Source organism: Salmo salar, chromosome ssa06, assembly GCF_905237065.1.
Source record: "Salmo salar chromosome ssa06, Ssal_v3.1, whole genome shotgun sequence".
Lineage (NCBI taxonomy): Eukaryota > Metazoa > Chordata > Actinopteri > Salmoniformes > Salmonidae > Salmo > Salmo salar.
Window position 1 is genome coordinate 35,335,642 of NC_059447.1, and position 26,059 is coordinate 35,361,700.

The 26,059-nt window shown below is 44.0% G+C and overlaps 1 protein-coding gene across 3 annotated transcripts; it reads right to left on the bottom strand.

Moving 5' to 3' along the window:
- Nucleotides 1–1,101: 1,101 nt before the first annotated feature.
- Nucleotides 1,102–26,032, bottom strand: LOC106607147 (trinucleotide repeat-containing gene 6B protein). Of its 3 annotated transcripts, none has more exons than XM_014203778.2 (21): nucleotides 25,909–26,032; nucleotides 23,581–23,668; nucleotides 23,283–23,304; nucleotides 21,277–21,636; nucleotides 16,998–19,697; nucleotides 16,756–16,911; nucleotides 16,475–16,659; nucleotides 16,285–16,347; nucleotides 10,843–11,001; nucleotides 10,459–10,593; nucleotides 10,062–10,205; nucleotides 9,751–9,849; nucleotides 9,361–9,556; nucleotides 8,903–9,055; nucleotides 8,607–8,774; nucleotides 8,346–8,489; nucleotides 4,381–4,473; nucleotides 4,021–4,236; nucleotides 3,758–3,828; nucleotides 3,181–3,320; nucleotides 1,102–2,844 (listed from the first exon to the last, which is right to left on the bottom strand). In XM_014203778.2, the coding sequence occupies exons 2-21, from the start codon at nucleotides 23,635–23,637 to the stop codon at nucleotides 2,322–2,324; spliced, it is 5,784 nt and encodes a 1,927-aa protein (XP_014059253.1). In that variant the 5' UTR covers nucleotides 23,638–23,668; nucleotides 25,909–26,032; the 3' UTR covers nucleotides 1,102–2,321. The 3 variants fall into 3 exon arrangements, with proteins under 3 accessions (XP_014059253.1, XP_014059252.1, XP_045576386.1); XM_014203777.2 differs by lacking the exon at nucleotides 25,909–26,032 and adding an exon at nucleotides 25,249–25,673; XM_045720430.1 differs by lacking the exon at nucleotides 25,909–26,032 and adding an exon at nucleotides 23,943–24,397.
- Between the last annotated feature and the right edge of the window lie 27 nt (nucleotides 26,033–26,059).

Here is a 26,059-nt window from a genome sequence, read left to right on the forward strand (position 1 = left end):
TCTCACTAATTGGTCTTTTGACCAATCAGATCAGCGCTGAAAAAGAGCTGATATGAAAAGATTAGTGTAAAGATCAGAATTGGGCTGCTTGTGTAAACACAACCATAGAGAGTTGGCTTTTGTTCAGTTATTCAGAGAATAGGTATTTGCAGGATGATTAGATTCTTATGAACATTGTCATGAAGGATAATAGAGTGAAGACAAGAGCCATCATAACAAATAGCAATGGTTCTGGTTTAGAGATAGTGAAGATTCCATCCAGACATTAGTCCTCATGCACATTACCAAAGGGTTCTCCATAGTCCTGCACCGTGGAGTTTGGACACAAGCAGTAGAAGTGAAATAACAGCGGAGGTCCCCATAAAGTACCTCTGGACCCTGATGGTTTTGCACAGTGATGGGCAACTGGCAGCCCCCCCTTTCGTGGAACTCAGTTGGGGTCTCAATTTGGTGTTGAAAGTCAGAATAGTAGAACACAAGGTGAAATTTCAAAATTTGCTTGTGCATCAACAGTTTTTTCTTGTTACGTCAGTCACTCAATTAGCCCAATTAATCAGCTAACATTTTTTAGATTGGTAAATTAGTCTAGCCAGCCATCTAAACTTCTAGTAATCATGGTCAAATTACCGACCGGGGGTTCCCCATTGATTTTGTTAATCACTCTCACTCATATTCAAAACTACAAACATTTCTCTCCACCCTATGGCAAAATTAGTAGAATTGCAGGAAATGTTCTAAAATGACTGCATGTGTGGCTATGGATGTCGGTATTCAGTCCCGCAACCCACGAGTTCAGATTTTTTGTGGCCCCCACACCCACCAAAGTGGCCCATCTCTGGTTTTTCACATACAGGATTTAATACTCAATACTGTCATACTAATTGCACCGCAAATGATAGATCGCTGGAGAAGCGCATGCTTCTTACAGGCTGTGGCTTGTACAGTAAATAGGATTGGTTAAGATGGCAGAGCAGATGGACACCGGATTATTTGAGTGCATGTGACGTGGACACAGGAACCCGTGTGTGAACGGTGTTGGGACACCTGAGGATAAGAGGCCATTCTGTATAGATGGACAATTCTCAATGACCACAAGACAAGTAGAAGCCAATACTTTCATCTTTATTTTTAATCTTGTTCTTTTTGTTTAAATAAATTTCTTTGTAAAATCTCAAAACGAAACACTGAACAGGAGTGTTAAAGCCTGTCTTAATTTAAAACGATACACAACAAAACATATAAACGCACGGTAACTCTTTTCTGTGTCTTGTAAACAACCCCCCACCACTCCACAGTTTGATAAGATTTGGCATGTCCTTTTTTCAATACATATGCCTTCAGCTCTTTGTCATTAAAATTTTTATTTTTATTATTGCAGTTCGGACAATAAAAAAGACAGTCTGCAAAAAAAATATTAAATTAAGAAAAAAAAAGCATTAGTGCCAATGTTCTTGAACAGTCAGCAGTATACCGAATGCACTCAAAACATATTTTTAGACCTTCTGTAAGCAGCCTCGCACACTAATCATGACAGGCAGTAACATGCACACTACATTATCCTCACATTCACACAGGGGTTTATCACTTGGTCTCATTCTCACTCATACACACACTGAGTATTCCACACACAGTATCCCACTCTCTGAGAAATGCAATGTTGCCTCATACTGCCAGAGTTTCAACAATTATCATAGTAACAGTAACAAACGTGATTGAGAGAAAAACAACAGTAGGAGGTCAGCATTTGAAAGGAACAATTACATTTCAGTATTCCACTGTTCAAAATAAAAACCACCATACAAAACAGAAACTAACATACACAATAAGATACAGTTCTGTCATCAATCAGAGCAGTGTGTTTGCACGTGTTTTGATTCAGTCTCCATAAGGGACATGAATGGAAACTGCAGGTTGTCCTGCATCACGTAGTTTTCCTATATGACGCGAGTAATGCTGTTACAGTGCCCATCTGTCCGAAGGCTAGTTTGTATTTGGTGTGTGCATGTGTATGTAAGTCTGTCATCAAATCACCTACTAAGCACAATGCAATCCAGCCAGTCTCTCAGACCGACAGACTTTAACTTCAGGTTCAAGTCTAGCAGTTGAAATCTTCATCTGTGGAAAAAGGCCTTACACATCTAACAGTCCCTGCATTTGTTTATATAATAGCTTAAGTCTGGCCATGAGAATGTGTGTAAGCATGTCTCACATTTCTGCTTGTGTGTTTACGTGGTTATATTTAGTCATTTATATATGTATTTGTGTGTGTTTCCCAGTGTATGTCATGTCAGTGTGTCTAAATATATACTTATGTGAAGGTGTCAGATGGAGTCAGCCCCTCCTCCCAGCAGGTCACCAGGCAACAGGGCAGCTGGGCTGCCCATTTGGTGCCTGTCCTCCATTTGGGGTGCACCCCACAAGCTGCTGCTGGAGTAACCTGGGGTCACACCACCCCAGAGCCCAGACCTCCCTGCCTCTACCCGTCCCACCCCTTTCCCAGCCCCGTTGGCGCTCCACTGAGCAAAAATACCAAGCCCAGGACCTTGGGCTGAGGTGGCCTCTGGAGAGCTGCCCGTACCATCCAAAGTTTGCCAGCCGGAAGGCCCCACACTACCCAGAACCCCTCCTGCCCCGCTGTTTCCTGCTCCTATTGCTGCTCGTTCACTCCCCGGGGAGCCCCCGCCGCTGTTGCCCATGGCTGTGCGCGTTCCTGACGAGCCCTGGGCTGCCCCTGCCGCTGGGCTGGCCCCCTCCGCACCTCCAACCTGGGAATGTGCAAAATAGCGAGCCACTTCCTCCTCACTCACAAACTCCGCCAGGATTGTGGTGTTCCCCAGAACACACCTGGAGAAAACAAAATAGGGCAGTGTCCTTTAGTAAAACAGGAAGTAGAACATTTACTAACTGAATGGTCATCAGGCTCTGATTCAGCATTATAATCTGAAGTCTTGTTTTAAAAAGAAAGCTCTGTGTGCGTAAATGAAAAAAAAAAAAATGCTCAAGATTGCAATAAAATATATTAATCATTGCAATGAAATAAATCGAGCAATTACTGCTTTTTAAAACATGCTGCATGGAGCTAACATTAGGGCAAATTTGTAAATCTTTCATTACAGGCGTTTGGCATTACACTAGGCAGCAGCCCGGTGTTTGTTAGTGTGTAGAGGGGTAGTAGCCTACATGTGCAGTGCACCCTGAGCCTTGGCTGCTTCCTGACGTGTGCTGTAGCGAATCAGGGCGCTGCCCTGGGTCAGGCCGAGGTGAAAGGTCAGCAGGGGGCCGTGCTGCATACAGATAGTCCGTAGTGTGGAACCGTCGATCTGTAGGGGAACAGAAAACGTAGTGGGATACCCGTGTGTCTGTGGTGGGCAAGTGTGAGACTGTAAAAGGGCGGGCAGTAGAATTAAACATTTCCCCATTCTGTTTTTCCCTTAGCAGCCCTTTCATGCCAACGCCATTCATGCAATCCTTAATTGATTCAATGGATCAGCCAACCTCACAATCCAATTACACTTGGGTCACGCATGACACCGGCTCATTTGCATAGAATACACCGAAGGAGAATGCTGATGAACAAGAAATTCACACCCACCCCTCTCAATGGCCATTTTATTTAACAGCTGTGATAAATTCCACTTCGATGATGGGTCAGAAAACATAAAATTCCAAATCACCCACAACATAATCCCTAGCCCCCCCCATCCTTCTGCTCATTGGTGCTAGTGCCAACATCTTAATCAATTCTCTCCGTCTGTACCTGAGGGGTGAGGTTGCTGAGCAATAGCCAGCAGCTGCCTCTGGAGGCCACACCATCACTCCACGCTGAGCCTACGGAGGAGAGAAAGAGGGCAGTCAGAAACAAAGGATAGCCTTTCAATCTTTTTTCTGTTGTAAAGCCGGTATCTAATAAATATCTTACTACAATGAGTTCTGAAAACCCAACAGCTATAAATGGTTTCGTATGAAGTTGGCCAGTAAACAGTTAATCACTACAGGGTTGATCCAGATATATAATATTACCTGTCCCAAATCTTGAATCCTGACTGCCCCCGCCCTCTCCCCAGCCCCTGGCCAAACGCGGGGCTCCGCTGCCCCATGGGGATGTCGAGGCCTGTTTCTGACTGGTCAGTCCAGGAGGGGGGCGTGGCAGCTGGGAACTGACGCGACTGGTCTTCCACGGCTTATTGTGTCCGATGGGCTCTGGGGGCCAGCTGGGTTTGTACTCCGAGTACTTTGCTGAGAAAACAAGCACAACTTTAAACACATGACCAAGATCATAGATCATTTCAATATATCATCAATTTACAGAGCGTTGGTTAGCAGCTCATTCTCTTAAATATTAGACTTTAAAGTTGTTCATATATTAGAGAATGTCACTACCTGTGCTGTGTGCATTGCCAAGGGGGCTGTCTGAGGCACTGTAGGGCCAGGCACCTGGTGAAGGCAGCAAGGTGTTGAGGGAGGGGTTTGGCCCTGCAACAGAGATGGGATGCGCTCAAGAAATACTGCAATACAACATATGGTGTGCCTAGGGCTGTGACAGTCATGAAACTTTGTCAGCTGGTGACTTACAATCAAGTAACTGTCGGTCTCACAGTAATTGACCGTTAATTAACAAACACATTTAGCATCTCCTGGCTTCCACACACAGCCTACAAGCCACCGCTGTGCACATTCCTGACGAGCCCTGGGCCGCCCCTGTGCCTGGGCTGCCCCCCTCCGCACCTCTAACCTGGGAATGTGCGAAATAGCAAGCCACTTCCTCCTCACTCACAAACTCCGCCAGGATTGTGGTGTTCCCCAGAACACAAGGGAAACATAGCTATTTTCAATAAATTATCAATTTACAGAGCTTTGGTTAGCAGCTCAGTCTCAACTATTGGACTAGACCTTAAGTTGTTCATATTAGAGAATTCCGCTACCTGTGCTGTTGCATCCCCAGTTGTGGGATGCAACAGATCCCAAATTAATACAACCACCAATATCAAAACTTTTTTTACACAATGTGGCTGACGCAACAGATCAGAAGGTTTAGCTTAAAAATGTTGATAAACGATTAGGCTATTTCTTCACATTATAAGCACAGCAATGCGCACATGGTAGTAGGCTATAAGCGCACATGTTCCATTAGTGGAAAACACCATTATTAAAAGTCACCGTGAGTGCAATTATGCATGTAATGCTTTTATTATAAAAAAGGTGCATTTTTAGGGTGAAACTTATCTTCCCCAAACTTGAAACTCACTCGCTGCTCATGTATGCTATTAAGGCTCTACACCCCTTATAAAACTGATGAATGTGCTTAATTTTAAGAAGTTATTTGGCCATTTTAGTTGTGATACAAACATTAAAACATTTTCACAAATATCATTTATCATTCACAAGTGACAGGCTAATATTGCCACAAGGGTTGCACATTTTGGGGAATATATGCAAATTAATATTAATACCATTTAAATGTATATTTTTTGCATTGGATATATTTACCATATCATATGTTGACAGAAACAAACATTTTACCTTATAAGTAGACAATTGCAAATGATTAAATCCTTCCAATAGAAAAAAACATTTGTTACAAGTTGAAGTTTAATTCAATGAATTGACTCTTCACATGGGATGAACAACAAAAAGGGAATTGAATGATCCATCGCATCTCCCAAAAACATTTTCAACATACATCTGTAAAATGATATAGTCTAGAAACTAAAGCATTGGTTGTCTTCCTCAGAGGCTTCCATGTCTTCTCCCTGGACATCCTCAATGTCCACCACCTCTTGAACATCAGACTGAGGCCTCACTGTCACTTTCCAACCTTGTTGAGGATGGCTCATTGTCAGGCTCAAAAAGCCTCAAATTTGCCCACATGGCCACCAATTTTTCAACCCTTGTATTGGTCAGCCTGTTGCGTGCTTTGGTGTGTGTTCCCAATCAAGGACCAGTTGCGCTGAGGCGGCTGATGTTGGTGGGATTTGGAGGATGATGGAGGCAACATGAAAAAGAGCCTCAGATCCACAAAGTCCCTTCCACCAGGTGGCTGATGAGATATGTTGGCACGACTGCCATATTGCATCTCCATCCCAAAGCCCTTGCATGGAAGTGTACTTCACCAGACTGCCAAGAACCTTGTCCTCCCTCCAGGCCAAGGAGGCGAGACACGGTAGTGATGACACCATAGGCCTTGTTGATCTCTGCACCAGACAATGCTCTTGCCAGCATACTTGGGCTCCAACATGTACACTGCAGTGTGTATGGGCTTCTGGCAGAAGTCTTAACACTTTTTGATCCATTTCAGAACTGCAGTTTCCTCTGCTTGGAGAAACAGTGAAGTGGGCAGGGCAGTAGCCATTTCTTCTCATACATCTGCACGCAGAGTCTCAACGTCAGACAGGATGGCATTGTCTCCCTCAATCCGTGCAATGGCTACTGCTATAGGTTTCAGGAGTTTCAGGCTGCTTACCACTCTCCCAAAAAACATCATCCAGGAGGATTCGTTTCCAAATGACGCGGTATGTAAGCAGTTGTTTCTTAGTTTCTCTCTCTTGTAGAGTGTATCCATTGTTTTCAGTGCCATGATGTCCTTGAGGAGCAGATTCAATGTATGAGCAGCACAGCCAATGTGTGTGATGTGAGGGTAGGACTTCTCCACTTTAGACCAAGCAGCCTTCATGCTTGCAGCATTGTCTGTCACCAGTGCAAATACCTTCTGTGGTCCAAGGTCATTGATGACTGCCTTCAGCTCATCTGCAATGTAGAGATCGGTGTGTGTTGCCCCTTGGTGTGTGTTGCCCCAGAATACTGATTGAGAGGTGGCGATGACGTAGTTAATTATTCCATGCCCACGAACAGTCGACCACCCATCAGAGATGATTGCAATACAGTCTGCTTTCTCTATGATTTGCTTGACCTTCACTTGAACTCTGCATCCAGAAAATGAGTAGATAAAGCATGTCTGGTTGGAGAGGTGCATGCTGGGTGAAGAACATTCAGAAATCTCTTCAAATACACATTGCCTGTGAGCATCAGAGGTGAACCAGTTGCATACACAGCTCAAGCAAGACATTCATCAGCATTTCTCCGACTACGTTCCTCCATTGAGTCAAAAATCTTCTGATTCCAGGAGGACCATGAGCTGTTGCTATCGATAAGGTATCCGATTCATCATTTTCATCTCGAAATGAAGTAGAGGTACTTTTGTCAGAGGTTGCTTGTTGTGAGCGCTGAGGGAACTTTGTGCACTTGGCCAGATGATTCTGCATCTTTGTTGCATTCTTCACATATGATTTGGCACAGTACTTGCAAATGTACACAGCTTTTCCTTCTACATTAGTTGTAGTGAAATGTCTCCACACATGAGATAGTGCCCGTGGAATTTTCCTGTAAAGATAAGAAAACAAAATGTTAAAAAAAAATACAATTCCATGTACAGATAAATAGTTAAGCAGTTAGATTAAACAACTCCTTCCTAAGATAAATGTTTAACAAAAAAATAAAACATGTATGGAAACAGGTGAATTAACACTCCTCAGTTAGCAGGCTCAAGCAAACTAAAACCCACATGGTAGAAAAAACTAACTAGCAGAAATTGTTAACAAGTTAGAAATGATTTAAACTTGTTTCTGTAGGCTACTATTTACAAAAAAACATGTATGTCAGAAAATATATTCACCCCATCCAGTATTGTAATCAAAACTTACCAGAAAGCATGTAGTCCTTGGCTCAGACAGTGTAGTAGTGTGGGCTCAACAGCATCTCATTAGTGTGCAAGATCTTGAGAATCAGCTGTACATGTAATGGAAGAATGCACTGCACATGGAAGAATGTGCATGCAGAGGGTTGCAATTCCATTGAATTGGGGATAGTTTAACCAAAATATGCCACAAGACCTAGAATTGCCTTAAATGTAACCTACAAAAAATGGTTCACTGTTTAAGCTAACTTTTTTTGATGAATTTAAGCAAAATTTCCCAAATTCCAGGGCTCAACTTCCCATGGTAAATTTCCAGACATTTACCAACCCTTTGCAACCCTACTTGTCACCCATCAGACTATTCTTGATTTAATCTTGTCTTTACATGTACCAAATAATATATATTTGTGAAATTTGTTTTGATTTAGAACAGACCACTGTCGTGCACCTGTACCAAAACAGGGGCAGCGGGATTTTTTTAATGTCATCTATGCACTTAAATATCGAATGGAGGATGCTTTTCCCACCAGGCAGTTTGACTGCCTTCGTGACCGCCAGTGTAGCAGTAATACGGTCACGGCAACAGCCCAAGGTGTGCCAATAAGTATTGAATGAGATTAAACCTATACAAAAGCAGTGATTAAACAGTGAGTACCTGTGTTGTCTCGCAGTAACTGGTGGTCAGAGTCACTGAGGCTGGAGGGTCCATGGGAGCCCAGAACACTGCCAGGGGTCATGTAAGGGTCAGACTCCGGGTCGGCACTCTGGATGCCTTTCCAGGGCACTCCAGGCTGGAACTCTGTCACCACAGAAACGACTACTGAGCTTGGCAATAGACATTTTTTGGAACTGCAATGTTTCATATGTCCATTTCAAAATTGTGCATTAGGCACTTGGGGTACTGAAAGCAACTTACCTGGGGGCCAGCTGGATGTCCCAGTCATGGTGCCCATCTTGCTTCCAGGGGTACGGTGCCAGCTGTCAGAAGGGCCCTGAGGGGGCATTCCCAAATCATCAACCCCGAGCAACTCATACTGTGAATATGGGGAGCCCTCTCGAACTTTCATGGCCATGGGTAAAGGACCTGCAATAGCACACGACAAAAACAGATATACAAATAATTTGTCAGTTTGACATGGCATTTCCTTTTATGGCTTTATATTGGTATGATTATTCATGTCATTTGCTAGACATTGGATTTTAATGACTCACCATTCTTGTGATGGGCTGTATCTGGGGGAGAGGGGGCCGGAGAGTGACCCTCCATCATCCATTTGAAGCGGGACTGCTGCCCTCCTCCATCCTTCACCCCCCCCACCATGGAGCCCAGCTCCAGCCCAGACAGGTTGCCTCCAGGAGCAAGCCCTGAGATACCGGGAAAAACATGGTCAGATGGTGCAGTCATGAGCAAATATGATGGCTGTGTTGATAAAACTTGGGCCAGCGTAATCCCCCTGAAATCAAACATCACGGAATAGCTGCTAGGGGATTTAAATGAAAGACTTTCGTCATGGCAACGGTGATATACGAGCTACTGTTTACACAAATTAGTTGGATATGATTTAGTAATGGTTTGCCTTTGACGTCATACTGAGTAGACTGCTCTAAACTGACAGATTGGACTGAGATGTGTTAGAGATAATAACAAAGACCAAACCTAAGCAACTTACCAGAGTACATCCCCTGTGTTTTGGCATGAAGATCTGACAAGGGCCCACCCATACCAGGGTGGGGCATCGAGTCTGCCAACGGCTGTTTTGGTGCCCCTCCAAGAGATGGGGACAGTTTGGAGCTCCCACTGCCTCCGCCTACCACTCCCTGTTGTTGCTGTCTCTGTTGTTGCAGAATAGCCATGATTCTAGCCAGCTATGGAGACATGGGGTAAGAGAAAAGATTGAAAACTATGTACATAAACCAAACATTGCATCAAGAGACTAAAGACAAGCTGGCTAGAAAGCTACTACATGCCGAAAGTCTAGAACAACTATTGCATCTAATATTTAAATTAGTCTGGACTGCTATAGTGATAAGGCACTACACTACTATGGGACGTTCAGTACCTGCTGTGGATCAGGCTGCTGGCGTATAGACTGGGGCAACTTCCTCTGGTTCTGCAGGAGCTGCTGCTGCTGTTGCTGCTGCAGAAGGAGCTGACAAGCCTGGGGGGGTATGGAGTTGGCAGGCACAAAGTAGTTTTACTATTCGATTCCACTGAGGGAGCCAGTATAGTAGCAGTTTTACTGTGGCAATTACTTGATATACTTGATATCCAATCAATACAAGATTATTAGAATTACTGAGCAAATTTGAAAACTGTGATGAATGGTTCAGACGGCCTGAACCACAACTTCGAGGCAGAGACGATATTTACCAGGTGGAACTGCTGCACATGGGGGTAAATGTTACTAAGTACTGCAAGTTGCTGTGGGGAGAGCTGAGGTGGGAACACCCCTCCTCCGACTCCTCCAACACTGCTGCCAGGAGAGGGTATCTGCTTTAGCATGGGGCCCGGCACCTGTGAGGTAAAATAAAATAAAAATGAAGCATCACCATGTGTATTAGCACTGTGGACACTGGAGAAAGAAAAATGCTCTCTTGGATATAGAATGTAGAGTTTTGTTATACAACATGGCCAATATTCCAAAATGGTAATCTAAAGACAAGATAGAAAATATGTTATTGAATGCTAGAGCACCTGCTCATACCCAACGTGGAACAACTTTCTAAATAAACACTAATATTCATGAGATTCAACACAGGTAACGTACCTGCGCAGACAAGAACTGATGAGGGACTTGTCCACGTAACCCTTGGGAGGGGTTCATGGGATGCATCCCAGGCTGGTGCATTCCCCGAGACTGAGGATTCCCACCGCTGCCACCAAATAAACCATGACCACCCATCTGGAACGATGGATATACAGAAAAGTAGTTAAATATGAAATTATAAAAAGGAAAAGTGAGAGCTGCTAAAAAGGAAAATATCTATAAAGTTAGTTGACAAAAAAAGCTAGCTGATGTTAGCTGGCTAGCTAATGATAGCGTCAACATATCTAGCCTCCTTCACCTAGGCCAATCGACGGCTCATGCAAACATTGTTTAGCATAGCTTCAAGTACACCTTGAACCCTTTTGACAGGAGTATGACTCTTACCTTGTCACTGTAAGGCCCCATGTCTCCAGGACCCATGTCTTTGGAACTGGGCATACGGTAGCCGCCTCCACCTCTTCCTCCTCTCCGCATTTCACCGCTGTAGTCATTCATCCCTCTCTTATCTCCTTCCAATTTTTTATCAAGACTCAAGTCCTCGCCCTATTAAAAAGAGTAGGACGCTTGTTCTTACTCAAAGTAAGTGTGATCAAAGACTTAGTAACTTAGTTGTCACGATCTGGTTAACCATCACTACAAACACTTATGTTTTAGCATTTATTAACTTAAGGATATCTTCAGAACTATCCATTTCTCAACATCTTGAGAACTGATGCTACTTAGCCAGTTCCAGTTGGCTAACGTTAGCTACTAGCCATGCTAGCATGTAATTACATTCCAAATCATGGTGAGACACTATGTGCATCCACAAATAATAAACCATATAAATTCATGCAAAAAACTGCAACACCTCTACTCCTGTGTGTTTGGTGGAGTATGGGAACCGTGCGCACATCTACTGTATGCAGTGCTCATTTCACCCCTTAGGACTTCGATGGCTTAGTAAACCAGTGGAAGGCAGGATTCGGAATGAAACCAGGTGTGCCGAGCGTTATTTGTGAAGACTGCAGGCTCTATTTCAGGGTTCCCCAACTGGTGGCCTTATTTGGGTCAAGTTCTGGCATGCAAAAATAACAAAATTAGCTGGCTTGCTAAGACACCAGTATATGCAGTTAACATTATTTGATAACTAGTTAGATGTCATTATGTATTTCCAAAACTTTGGTTTACTTTAATGTAGCTGTAAGATAGGTGTTGACAGCAACTGGCTGACTCAAACAGCGCTAACAAAATGTTCCCTCTAAGCTGCACGCATGCCACACAGATCCCCGGGACTGCCGCGCAGAAATATCAGCCCACAGAGAGATGCACAAGATTGAACTTCACTGCTCTAGAAAGTTGAGTGGTCACCAACTGGTCAATCATGATCGACCGGTTAATCGTGTAGGCATTGCTAGTCGATGGCCAAATTAAAACCTAACGATAAAGCATTGTGTTCCTATTTTTACCACTGTTGCCGGAAAGCGCACCCTGATTCAGCTGCCCTGTGCGCCAGGTAGGAGAACTGTTGCCATTTTTAACCGTTTTATTTGTCTTAAGGCAAAATCTCTGCCTTCCTGGTGGGCCCAGAGAGCAAATCAAGTGCACTATAGGTCTACCACTGGCCAATCGGGTGGCTCATATAACCGTGTCTGCAGTAACGTAGCAGGTATAACAGGAAGCTACAGCAAAGTTGATACCGAGTTTTCAAAACCATGACGAGACCCAACGAATACAGCAAAGATATAATTTTTTTTATGAGTGGGTTCAAGTTTAACTCAGCGCTGTCAACACTTTGTATTCAATACTTTTAAAAGCCATAAAATTAGCATTCTTCCCATTTCCACTCAGTGCTACAACATGCACTGCAGCAGTAACGAATGAGTAGGAAAGTATATATAGACTTGCGTTATTATTAGCGGCTTGGGTCGTTTTAATAGAGGAATATTTCACTTTCTCTGTTCATAGGAGTAACATTAATTTGTGCAATAATGCGGTGTCATCAGCTAGAAGACTCCTTTTTTGGTCAGTGGAGGAAAGGGAGAACGGAGGGATGTTAAGAGGCTGTATGCTGCTACCTCCCTCCGCTGAGACTGACCATCAAATGCCGACCCCATAAGAACAGAAAAATAAAAAGCTAATTATTTAAATGTACGCTCACGCAGCTATGTCTCACAAGTAATACAACAATGGATCTACTACCAGTGTGATCATATAGCCTACCTCAAATTTTTTTAAATTAATATTTTAAAATGGCCCAAACAAAAATGCTTTGGCAGGTCAATTCAAGCAAAGTAAATATGTGGTGATAACGTATTGGGCCTAAAGCTTACTGCACAAACCTGATAGCTACAGTACTGTTTTTACTAGTTAATGTTGCATAGGTTATGTTTTAAGTCAGGTAAAAAAAAAAATTCTGAGCAGTAGATCTCAGGTTGCATTTTGACTCAGAAAAGGTTGGTGACCACTGTTGTAGTTTTCCCTGTTAACACTATCAACGTTTCCCTTTACTGTGGTAATTGTGATCGAATCAACGCAATATTATCCACGTTCAATGCAACATACCGAAACAAAACTAACTATGCAAGAGATTTTTATGTAGGCAGAACGCATCGGAGTAGAATACTATTGCATTGACACTCACAACTCAGCCAGGGGCAGCATAAACAAATCAGAGCTGCAGTAGCTCTATATGCAAATAGACCATTGCCATATATGGATCTGTGCCATTTACTTTGAACTGGACTGTGTTTACGGCATGAGCGGTCATGAGTAGATGGGGTTGTTTTGAGATCAAAGCGAGAGCTGCATGTAGCTATGTGCACATTTTGCTCATATTTTTTTATCCTTTATTTAACTAGGCAAGTCAGTTAAGAACAAATGCTTAATAACAATGACGGCTTACCCCGGCCAAACCCCCCTATGGGACTCGCAATCACGTCTGGATGTGATACAGCCTGGATTCAAACCAGGGACTGTGTAGTGAAGCCTCTTGCACTGAGATTAAGTGCCTTAGACCGCTGGGCCACTCGGGAGCTCCTTTGCTAGTTACTAAGTTATTAGCCCAGTTATAGGTCATTTGTAGTCAGTAATAGGGGAGTGATTGCTTCCTACAAGAGAACAAAACCTGTACATTTCTAGACACCTTTGAAAGACGAGTCAGGTACAGACCTTTTTTGTCTTAAAGGGGCAGTGTTGTATTTTGAGTCAGGCTTGAATAAGATAAGTAGCCAATAGGCAGAGGGCTTGCATTATTGGGAATAGACTGGCTTGCCGGGTCCTCCAAATTAAAACCTGTTGGGGCTTGGGGGCAGTATTTGCACGGCCGGATAAAAAAGAACCCGATTTAATCTGGTTACTACTCCTGCCCAGTAACTAGAATATGCATATAATTAGTAGATTTGGGTAGAAAACACTCTAAAGTTTCTAAAACTGTTTGAATGGTGTCTGTGAGTATAACAGAAATCATATGGCAGGCCAAAACCTGAGAAGATTCCATGCAGGAAGTGGAAATCTGATTTGTGGAATCACCTTCAACACTTTGCCTATGAAACACACCGTGAGTTAGGATTCATTTAGCATTCCTAAGGCTTCCACTAGATGTCAACAGTCTTTACAAAGTGGTTTGAGTCTTCTCCGGTAGAAACTGACCGAAAGGGAGGCCTGGAAAGTTGGTCATGGGGGAGGGCCATTACTACTATGACGCAGGCGCCCATGGGTACCCTTTTGTTCCGAAACGTTTAGTAAGACAATGCAATCGTCCGCCTTGAATATTATTGAAGCTCTGATTGAAAAAGGCCCTAAAGATTTATGTTATACAACGTTTGACATGTTTGAACGAACGTAAATATATATTTTTTGCACATTCGTGACGACAAGTCCCACGCGCCTCGTACATTATGAGTAGCCTTCGGAACGCGCTAACAAGAAGGAGCTATTGGGACATAAATTATTAACTTTTTCGAACAAAACTACATTTGTTGTGGACCTGGGATTCCTGGAAGTGTCTTCTGATGAAGATAATCAAAGGTAAGGGAATATTTACAATAGTATATTTGATTTTAGATGGTTCCAAGATGGCGCTAACCTGTATCGCTTAGCCTATTTTTCTGAGCATAGCACCTCGTTTATTGCAAAGTGTGATTTCCCAGTAAAGTTATTTTTAAAATCTGGCAATGCGGTTGCATTCACGAGATGTTAACCTGTTATGGCTAGGGGGCAGTATTTTCACAGCCGGATAAAAAAACATACCCGATTAATCTGATTATTACTCCTGCCCAGAAACTAGAATATGCATATAATTATTAGCTTTGGATAGAAAACACTCCAAAGTTTCTAAAACTGTTTGAATGGTGTCTGTGAGTATAACAGAACTCATTTGGCAGGCCAAAACCTGAGAAGATTCCATGCAGGAAGTGCCCTGTCTGACAATTTCTTGCCCTTCTTGATTATCTCTATCCATTACAGAGGATCTCTGCTGTTACGTGACACTTCCTACGGCTCCCATAGGCTCTCAGAAGGCGGCAAAAAGCTGAATCGTGGCTTTGCAGGCTCTGGTTGAAAAAAAGTAGCGCGTTTGGATAGTGGCTGGTCACAGTACTGTGAGACTCAGGCGCGTGCCCACGTCAACCCCATGCTTTGTTTTCTTTCGTCTGTTTACCTAAACGCAGATTCCCGGTCGGAATATTATCGCTTTTTTTACGAGAAAAATGGCATAAAAATTGATTTTAAACAGCGGTTGACATGCTTCGAAGTACGGTAATGGAATATTTAGAAATCTTTTGTCACGAATTGCGCCATGCTCGTGACCCTTATTTACACTTCGGATAGTGTCTTGAACGCATGAACAAAACGCCGCTATTTGGATATAACGATGGATTATTTTGGACCAAACCAACATTTGTTATTGAAGTACCAGTCCTGGGAGTGCATTCTGACGAAGACAACAAAGGTAATCAAACTTTTGTAATAGTAAATCGGAGTTTGGTCAGGGCTAAACTTGGTCGGTGTCTAAATGGCTAGCCGTGATGGCTGGGCTATCTACTGAGAATATTGCAAAATGTGCTTTCACCGAAAAGCTATTTTAAAAATCGGACATATCAAGTGCATAGAGGAGTTCTGTATCTATAATTCTTAAAATAATTGTTATGTTTTTTTGTGAACGTTTATCGTGAGTAATTTAGTAAATTCACCGGATGTTTGCGGGGGGTATGCTAGTTCTGAACGTCACGCGCCGATGTAAAATGCTGTTTTTATATATAAATATGAACTTTATCGAACAAAAAAATGCATGTATTGTGTAACATGATGTCCTAGGAGTGTCATCTGATGAAGATTGTCAAAGGTTAGTGCTGCATTTAGCTGTGTTTTGGGTATTTGTGATGCATGCTAGTTGCTTTGAAAATGTCAGTGTGATTATTTTTGGCTGGGTACTCTCCTAACATAATCTAATGTTTTGCTTTTGCTGTAAAGCCTTTTTGAAATCGGACAACGTGGTTCGATTCAGGAGAGGTGTATCTATAAAATGGCGTAAAATAGTCATATGTTTGAGAAATTTAAGTTATAGCATTTATGAGGTATTTGTATTTCGCGCGACGCGATTCCACTGGCTGTCCCAGGTTCCCAGACAGGTTAAGTAACACCCCGCAAATGTTTTTTCCAGCATTCTGATCAGTTCTATGTAATAACTCAAAAAATGAAAAGTGAGGTGTAACTTTGTATTGGGACTTTTGATGAGTATTCTAATGCAAATCCATGTTATATGTGGTTACGTTTATGCTAACTACCCTTCAACAGAAAATGCATCGTCACCATCCTTTCTTCCGAGACATAATTAATAGGGCTTACCATGAGTCCCATATTTTGGAATTGTCGTGTCATTGGGTTCATCCAGTTGTCTCCACCTCCACCCTTTAGGGAACAAACGCACAAACATGCAATGTAGCTAAACATAATCCCTCAGAAAGATGTCTTTCATAGTTCCACAGATTAGGATATTAAAACAAAATTGAGCAAGCAGACCCTAATCACAACATACCTTGAAGTTGCCCCTCTTTCCCCCGGGGCCTTGCCCCCAGCCACCAGAGTTGTAGTTGCTGCTGGTCTGTGAGCCTGTGCTGTTCCAAACTCCACCAACGTCCTCCTCATCATCCCAACTGGAGTGTCGAGAGGCTGTAACTGGGCCCTCTCCTTTGCCCCAGCTCTCTTGCACTGACTTTGAGCCTATGGGACATGCAAAAAGGGGTCATGCAATGTCCTAAGGAGTAACAACCCAACAGCACATTTGCCTTACGATGAAAACTCCTTTAAGTGTCTTACCAGATTTAGATGAGGGGTTTCCCCAACCAGCAGCTTTGCTTGAGTTATCTGGGTCTCCCCAGCCAGATGGTGCATCAGAGGTCTGCCCCCAGGAAGCGGTACCATTATCCACAGATTGTCCAACGAGGTTGCCACCCCCTCCCCACATACCTGGGCCTGGTAATACAGAGAAGACCATATTAAAGAATCTCCCAGAAATGCAAGTTGTTGGCCTTTGAAGGAATAAGTCGGGCATAGCTTACCCATTCCAGGTGCATTGCCAGGGTTTGAGTCATGGTTAGCTGGGATCGCAGGCTGTCTCCTTGGTGGTGGCTGTTGTACAGATGTAGGTGGTCCCTGTTGAGTTTGGCCTTGAAGTGGCGGTGGCGGACCAGAGGGGGCACTATTTTTGTCCCACAGGTTCACATTCTTGCTGTTGTAGCAGGTGGGATCGCCCCAGGCTGAAGTGCCATCGTCAATCTCCATCTTGCGGCTAATGGACTGAGGGGAGGGCTCCTCCCACCCGCTGGGCTCAGGAGCCTCAGCAGGCCCAACGGGGATCTGAGGGATGGGGCCAGCAGTCCAGCCCGAGCTTTGGTTCTGATTCTGGGTGGGAGGACCTCCTGACCTGCCCAAGCCTCCTGGTGGCTGTTGGGTCTGTGATTGGTGTTGCTGTTGATTTGGGGCTTTCAGTGTTGCCGCTTGGCTGTTTGGTATCTGTGCTGAATGCGGCTTCATGCACCAGTCCTGGTGCGGTTTGCCGCCCATGTCACCTCCACTTCCCCAACTCCTCTGTGGGCCTCCCTCATCTATGTTACCCCAAGATCCCTTGCCCGTGTTGCCTCCACCTCTGCCCCTCCCTTCCCCCCAGCCTCCACTGACTGTCTTGGGTTCACGCTGCACCCAGTTGCCTCCCCCTCTTTGTCCCCATCCACCTCCCTCCCTACCCAGCTCTTTCCAACCCCCTGCAGTCGCCTTCTCCTCCTGACCACCTCCCCAGCCACCCCCTCTTCCACCACCCTGTTCTCCAAAATCTCTCCAGTTACTTCCTCCGCCCCCTCTGCGGTCTCTCCCCTCCTGCTCCTCACTGCCCCAGCCTTTGCCATGGCTCTCTGAAGTACCGACGTCACCCCAGGCTCCACTCGTCTTTCCCTGGCTGCCATCAATATCTTCCACTGGCGTCCTGGAGGCAGCAGAATTCCGCATGTTGGATGGTGGAGCACAATTTGACTCGTCATCCCAGCCACCCTTTGATGGTACAGGGCCAGGACCAGTGTTCATAGTAGGTATGTGGGCCCCAGCAGATGGATCAGTAGTCATTGTGCTGTTGCTTGCGGGGTAAGTAGAAGACCGGCCAGTAGAATTAACGGCTTGGGATGGAAATGCAGGGGAACTGCTTCCCTCATTTTGACTGGCTGCTCCTATATCCAGGTCCCAGGCCACATTCTGCTGTACCTGGGTCTGCCCCCATCCGGTGTTGGACAGCACCCTGGGATCCAGGTCCGACCCGCTGAGCATGCTTTGTAAGGCCACTTCAGGGTTGGGGGGTGGGTTGCTGGAGCGGTGGCGGGAATGCTCCTGGTGCCGATTGTGACTCCCAGCCCTGGACCCTCCTCCACTGGAGCATGAGGGGCCTCCACTTCCTCTGCCACATTGACCTGCCCATTCCCCCACAGCATCAACCCCTTTCTGATTGTCCCAAGCTGTTGTCATAGAAGCAAATGTTGGTGAGGCAGACTCCTGGGATATGCCACCGCCACCACCACCACCTCCGCTACCTCCACTGCTGCTGCTGCTCTCGCCTCCACCGCTACTTCCTATAGCTGGGTTGCTGGAACCCCTGACACCTGTCGACCCCTGTGTACCGCCCCAACCCTCCTCTGTAGCCCCATCCCATGCTCCCTGAGATACCACTGGGGTATTTGAGCTAACATTTCCCCTGACCCATTCCTCATTTACTGCTAACCCAGCTTTCTCACCTTGGCTGCCGAAGCCCCACACGTTGGCCTCCTCCCCCTGAGCTGCATCTCCCCCTAATCTGTCCCACCCGTCAGTCTTAGAGGCACCTGTGTTGAGGTTAGAGGGGGGAGGCAAGGCTCTCCATGAAGAGGAAGAGGTTGTGGAGGAGGATGACGAGGCAGAGAGATTCCCGCTCCCTCCAACAACCCCACTGTCCACAAGGTCTCTGCCTCCTTGATTTGGTCCTTCTCCAAGCTCCAGCCCCAAGCCTCCCCAGTCCCCATGGAGATGCGCTCCATCCCTGGCAGGCATTTCATGGAGTTGGTGCTGATGGCTAGCTTGATTCACAGAGGAGAGTGGATGAGTATGGGTGGTACTGGCAGAGAAGGATGTTGTGATGGATGAGGGCACAGCTTCAGTGGTAGCTGCACCAACCCCTGTCGTTCCATCCTGCACAAGGGCAGGCCAGGCTGAAGGGTTGGCATTAGGGTTGAAGTTGGCACCAGGAATTCCACTGTTCACACTAAGAGGGCTCTCCTGAGCCCCAGGAAGAAAGGAGACTTTGGAATTGTTGAGCACTAGCCCCTCTGTTGTTGCTGCTGCAGCCACTCCAATTCCAGGCTGACTGGAAGAGCCCCACACGACACCAGACAGGACACATTCAGTGAGTGACGAGGGGGAAGAGTGGGGTGGGGAGGGACTGTCTGAACTCCCAACTCCTCCTGCCCTCAGATGCTGTTGGGTGCATTTGTCAGTCCGTGAGGCACTGCTGTTGTTGGGGCCATCCAGCTCTGCTCCCTCAGTAACCACTCTATCCCCACCCACGATGCTGGGCCACTCTTCAAGGTCACTCCCATCCACTATCACCTTCTCCCAGCCCTGAGAAGGGGGCTGGCCGCCAGAGCCCACCCCCCATGTGGAATTTGCATAAGTTGAAGAAGCAGCGACTGAAGATGAGGGTGAGGCGTGGGGGGGTGAAGGAGAAGGTGACCCCAGATTGGGATCTGTAGATAATGAGCAAATATACTTTGTTAACTTGAGGACCGTGTTAACCTGTTAGGGCTAGGGGGCAGCATTTGCACGTCTGGACAAAAAAAAATGTACCCGATTTAATCTGGTTACTAATCCTACCCAGTAACTAGAATATGCATATACTTATTATATATGGATAGAAAACACTCTAAAGTTTCTAAAACTGTTTGAATGGTGTCTGTGAGTATAACAGAACTCATTTGGCAGGCAAAACCCTGAGACATTTTCTGACAGGAAGTGGATACCTGATGTGTTGTATTACCTTTAAACCTATCCCATTGAAAAACACAGGGGCTGAGGAATATTTTGGCACTTCCTATTGCTTCCACTAGATGTCACCAGCCTTTACAAAGTGTTTTGAGTCTTCTGGAGGGAGATCTGACCGAACAAGAGCCATGGAACGATGATGTCCCATTAGACACCTGGCGCGCGAGTTCATGTTGGGTACCCTCGTTCCAATACGTTATAAAAGAGTATGCATTCGTCCACCTTGAATATTATTCATGTTCTGGTTAAAAAGGCCCTAATGATTTATGCTATACAACGTTTGACATGTTTGAACGAACGTAAATATATTTTTTCCCCTCGTTCATGACGAGAAGTCCGGCTGGCTTAGATCATGTGCTAACAAGACGGAGATTTTTGGACATAAATGATGAGCTTTTTTGAACAAAACTACATTCGTTATGGACCTGTGATACCTGGAAGTGACATCTGATGAAGAGAATCAAAGGTAATGGATTATTTACATAGTATTCGATTTTAGATCTCCCCAACATGACGTCTAGTCTGTATCGCAACGCGTATTTTTCTGGGCGCAGTGCTCAGATTATTGCAAAGTGTGATTTCCCAGTAAGGTTATTTTTAAATCTGGCAAGTTGATTGCGTTCAAGAGATGTAAATCTATAATTCTTTAAATGACAATATAATATTTTACCAATGTTTTCTAATTTTAATTATTTAATTTGTGACGCTGACTTGACTGCCGGTTATTGGAGGGAAACGATTTCCTCAACATCAATGCCATAGTAAAACGCTGTTTTTGGATATAAATATGAACTTGATAGAACAAAAAATGCATGCATTGTCTAACATAATGTCCTAGGAGTGTCATCTGATGGAGATTGTAAAAGGTTAGTGCATCATTTTAGCTGGTTTTATGGTTTTGGTGACCCTGTCTTTGACTTGACAAAACATTACACACAACTCTTGTAAATGTACTGTCCTAACATACTCTAAATTTATGCTTTCGCCGTAAAACCTTTTTGAAATCGTAAAACGTGGTTAGATTAAGGAGATGTTTATCTTTCAAAGGGTGTAAAATAGTTGTATGTTTGAAAATTTTTAATTTTGACATTTATTTGGATTCAAATTTGCCGCTCTTGAAATGCACCTGCTGTTGATGGAGTGCACCACGGGTGGCACGCTAGCGTCCCACCTAGCCCATAGAGGTTAAGGTTAAAACAGCATGTTAATTACACTTGGACAAATATTCATTTTGCTGCCAACTTCAGATCCAAACCACATCCTTTCATTTCAATGTTGACCCACCTGTGGATCCAGATGTGGTTGCATTGGGGGCATCTCCCTGTGAAAGAGGGGGTGTGTCTCCCCTACCGCTGCCTCCCCCCAGCAGCATGCAGGACAGTGGTGGCTGGCCTCTCTTCAGAAGCACTTTGTGGTCCTGCTGGCAGCGGAATCGTGGGGGCACCTCTCTGGGCATATAGCGCTGAGTTCCGGTGGGGGGCTGTCCGTTGGCCACAGCCGCCCGGTTTGCATTGTTCCCGCCCGGAGGAACAGCGAACCCAGCTGCAGGGCAGGGGGACGATGGTGGAGTGGGGCCAGGGCTGGGAGACACAGAGCCAGGAGTGGCTAGTGACTGTGTGGAGGTGGCCTTGGTTGATTCTGGCACTTAATGAAAATTAAATGAATGAACCACGTCAATAAAGTCAAAGCTGGAATGCATCCTAATGCTATGTAACAATATAAACGTTACTATTTCCTCGCTCATCCTTATCTTGTTTGATGAAAGGAAGGGGTGTTACAGATGTACAGTACCAGTCAAAAGTTAACCCCTGGAATGAGTAGGTGTTTTCTTTATTTTTACATTGTAGAATAACAGTGAAGACATCAAAACTATGAAATAAATACATGGATTCACATATAAAATTATAATTTAATTTTGTTTCTATTTGAGATTCTTCAAAGTAGCCACACTTTGCGCAAAGCTATCATGGCATTCTCTCAACCAGCTTCATGAGGTAGTGACCTGGAATCAATTAATTAAAAGTTAGTTTGTGGAATTTCTTTCCTTCTTAATACATTTGAGCCAATCAGTTATGTTGTGACAAGGTAAGGGTGGTATACAGAAGATAGCCCTATTTGGTAAAAGAACAAGACCAAAGACCAAGAACAGTTCAAATAAGCAAACAGAAATGAAAGTCCACCGTTACTTTAAGACATCGTCAGTCAATACAGAACATTAAGAACATTTAAGTGCAGTCAAAAACCATCAAGCTCTATGATGAAACTGGCTCTCATGAGGACCACCAGAGTTACCTCTGCTGCAGAGAATAAGTTCATTAGAGTTAACTGCACCTCAGATTGCAGTCCAAATAGGAGAATGCGTGAATCAGGCCTTCATGTTCGAATTGCTGCAAAGAAACCGGCGCACAATTGGCCCAGCGTCATCTGGGTTAGGCAGTCATTGTAAATAAGAATGTGTTCTTAACTGACTTGCCTAGTTAAATAAATAAAATATATAAAAACACTACTAAAGGATACCAATAAGAAGAAGAGACTTGCTTGGGCCAAGAAACAAGAGCAATAGACATTAGACCGGTGGAAATCTGTCCTTTGGTTTGGAGTCCAAATTTGAGATTTTTAGTTCCAACCGACGTGACTTCATGAGACGCAGAGTAGGTGAACGTATGATCTCCACATGTGTGGTTCCCACTGTGCAGCATGGAGGTGGTGGTGTGATGGTGCTTTGCTGGTGAAACTGATTTATTTTCGAATTCAAGGTACACTTAACCAGCATGGCTACCAAGGCAATGCGCCATCTCATCTGGTTTGCGCTTAGTGGGACTCTTTTGTTTTTCAACAGGACAATGACCCAAAACACACCAGGCTGTGTAAGGGCTATTTGACCAAGACAGAGAGTGATGGAGTGCTGCATCAGATCACCTGGCCTTGACCCAATTGGGATGAGTTGGGCCGCAGAGTGAAGGAAAAGCAGCCAACAAGTGCTCAGCATATGTGGGAACTCCTTCAAGACTGTTGGAAAAGCATTCCAGGTGAAGCTGGTTGAGAGAATGCCAAGAGTGCGCAAAGCTGTCAGCAAGGCAAAGGGTGGCTACTTTGAAGAATCTAAAATATAAATTATATTGATTTGTTTAACACTGATTGCTACATGATTCCATGAGTTATTTCCGAGTTTTGACATCTTCACAATTATTCTACAATTTAGAAAAATAAATAAAAACCCTTGAATGAGTAGGTGTGTCCAAACTTTTGACTGGTACTGTATATACAGGACTACAACAAAAAAAACATACCTTTGACTTTTTGTTCAGTCACCTGAAAGTATAGAAGACCGTCAGTGCCATGAAACAGCCCACACATTACTGTAATGAATGTCAAGCGCAAATACCACAAGCAACTATGGAGCGCAGGCCAAGTAACTCATTATTGCCGTCACGACTACAACTAAAACACAGCCAGAACAGTGTGGCTCTGACTTTCAATGGGCCATGAAACTGGATCAAACACCAGACAATTCTGTTTTGAGGAACATACCAGAGCACTCTGAATTATGTAGGCCTAATTTCCTGATGAAAAGTGGATATTATATACCTTCTGGGAAGCTTCCCTTTTCTTTTTATCCTCTTTCTTCTTTTTCTTGTCTTCCATGAACTGCTGTTCCCTTTCCTGATTCTCCTATCTGGACACATTTAAATGGATGTGGGCATTGATATTGGGCAACAAGCATCAACATCAAGTTACATACATTTGCTGCGACTTGCCTAAAAACGTTTTATCAACAGTTTATCAAAATGAACTCTTCCACAATTAGTTAATGTTGTCAGAACTATAGTATTAAGCAGACAACCTTGGCAACAGTGTGGTAGCCACCCTGAATTATTCATTTTTCAAGCAAACGATTACAACTCCAAACATGCACACCAACAGAGAGGAAATGTAAGACTGGGCAGTACCTGACTGGTAGATAAGAGAACCCGTTTGCTGGTAGAAATATTTAATTATCACGTAGGTCAAAGCCTAACGAACTAGTAGAGATGGCGAGAAGGTGAGTGTGTGCAGGATAGAGCGAGCTAGTTGGCTAGATGGGTCAGGTATCACGGGGTGGCATTTAGTTTTAGTCCCCCTGTTTGACTCAGCTTTACAAAAGCGCTCCACTGAAAACGCTAGTAAGCTGAAAATGTGGTCTTTTGAGTGCATGTATGGGAAACAGAAACAAAGCAAGTTTGCGCTATGGGAGGCATTTTGGCAATTTGGACAAGAGCTTGTCCAAATTGCGTAGTAGTAGTCGTCTAATCTGTAAATACAATTTAAGGACGGCAGTCAAGTTAAGCCGCTCAAAATTGTCAGAGGTAAAGAACTAGCTAGCAAGCAATCTAATGTTCGAGTAAAAAAATATATATTTATACTGTGTTATGCTGATCTATACGCGGCATTAAATAAAAACAATTCCAATAATAGCTAACGTTACATTATGCTAGCTAGTGCCACTTAATACAAATCAGCTAGCAGAAGCTTGCCTGGGGGTATCGCTCTGCCGTTTGCCAGGGCCTTTTCCAGCCTCGAGCTCGAGTACAGAGTAGCCCCAATCTGGACACCCGGTGGCGTTGGACTTAAAAAACGGACTTCGCGAGAACCAAGTCACGTAACGACACAAATGTGTGTTAACCTAACTAACTAAATTGTTAAAATAGTATTGACACTAACTAGCTGTAAGATAGCGCTTTCGTGCGAGCGACTTTGACGTCGTTAACTGCTGCTCAAAGGTAAAGTCAAGTAGGGAACACGACGTACAGCTGCCGGTTTGCTAACCAGCTCCCATAACTAAGCTCCATACATAGTTTAAAAAATAAATAAATACAAAATAAATAAAAAACATCCATACATATCGGCTACAGAGATACTGTTGATTAGCTGAGAATTCCGTGCCTATCAAAAATAGTTAATGGCAATGTTAATTGAATTGAGTGTGTTTCTCAAAATTATTCATACATACACACACACACTAAATAATATTGCTTCATAGCATGACTTGTCTGTTCAATCAACTGTCGTTTCTGGACTGATGTGACTGACAAGGCCAAAGAAGCTACGATAAAACTTCAGTGACGTTCTCTATAGCTAACTTAGCTGACTGACGTTAGCTAGCTGTCGCTTATAACGTAACAAGGAAAGAAAAAAACCCAATAGCACACACATTTTACAACATTGTAATGAACAACCTAACGTTACATCGTGTGAAATAATGTTTTAGTTACTCACCTCAGGAATCACAAACATAAAGTACTTTGTGAAATTCTTGCAGACCTAGTTAGCTAAAGCTAGTTTAGCAATCTAACGGTAGTTCAAGGCTAAACCGAATAAGAAATAACATCACCAAAAGGCGAAATGTTAAAAATCGAGAAATTAAATTAACGTATATCCTTTCGTACGAATGTAGTTTAAGCTGTAAACTACACATGCATAACCTCTTGTTGGTTGCAAAGCGCTGTGAGGTCGGTTAGTTTACTATCGGCCATTTTGCTTCTCTGTGCAGCTTGTGTTGTTGACCAGAGGGATGGGGGCTGGATGGATATCTGCACTCTGCAGCAAGGGGGCGTATTCTCTCCCAAGCGTGACGTCATTTACATCCAATTAGCCAGAGTGTTATCAGAGATGACACTTCTCAAGTTTGGTAGAAAAAGTTGTAAGCCAAAGCAACAGTACAGGACCAAAACTAGACAGTGGAAACTGAACAACCTCTGCCATAACTCAGTGAACTTAGATATTGCAAAACAAAAACTCATCAATAACCTAGTCCGTTCTCATCTTTGGTTTACAGTCAGCTCCCGAATGAGATAATGTATAATCAATGCATTCACTCTCTTCTCTTCATCATACCTTTTCCAGAACACAAAGTATTATCTTTATCGTAAGACTGACCTCAAAATACCAGCCTCATTTGACTGCTTATTTATACCCTCTTGTTATGTGATATTTCCTCATGTTGTTGTTTTTCTCTTTTGTTGCCTAGTGGCGTCCGCATGCTTCCCAGACGGAACAGTTCTTGCATATATTATGATGACATTTTGTG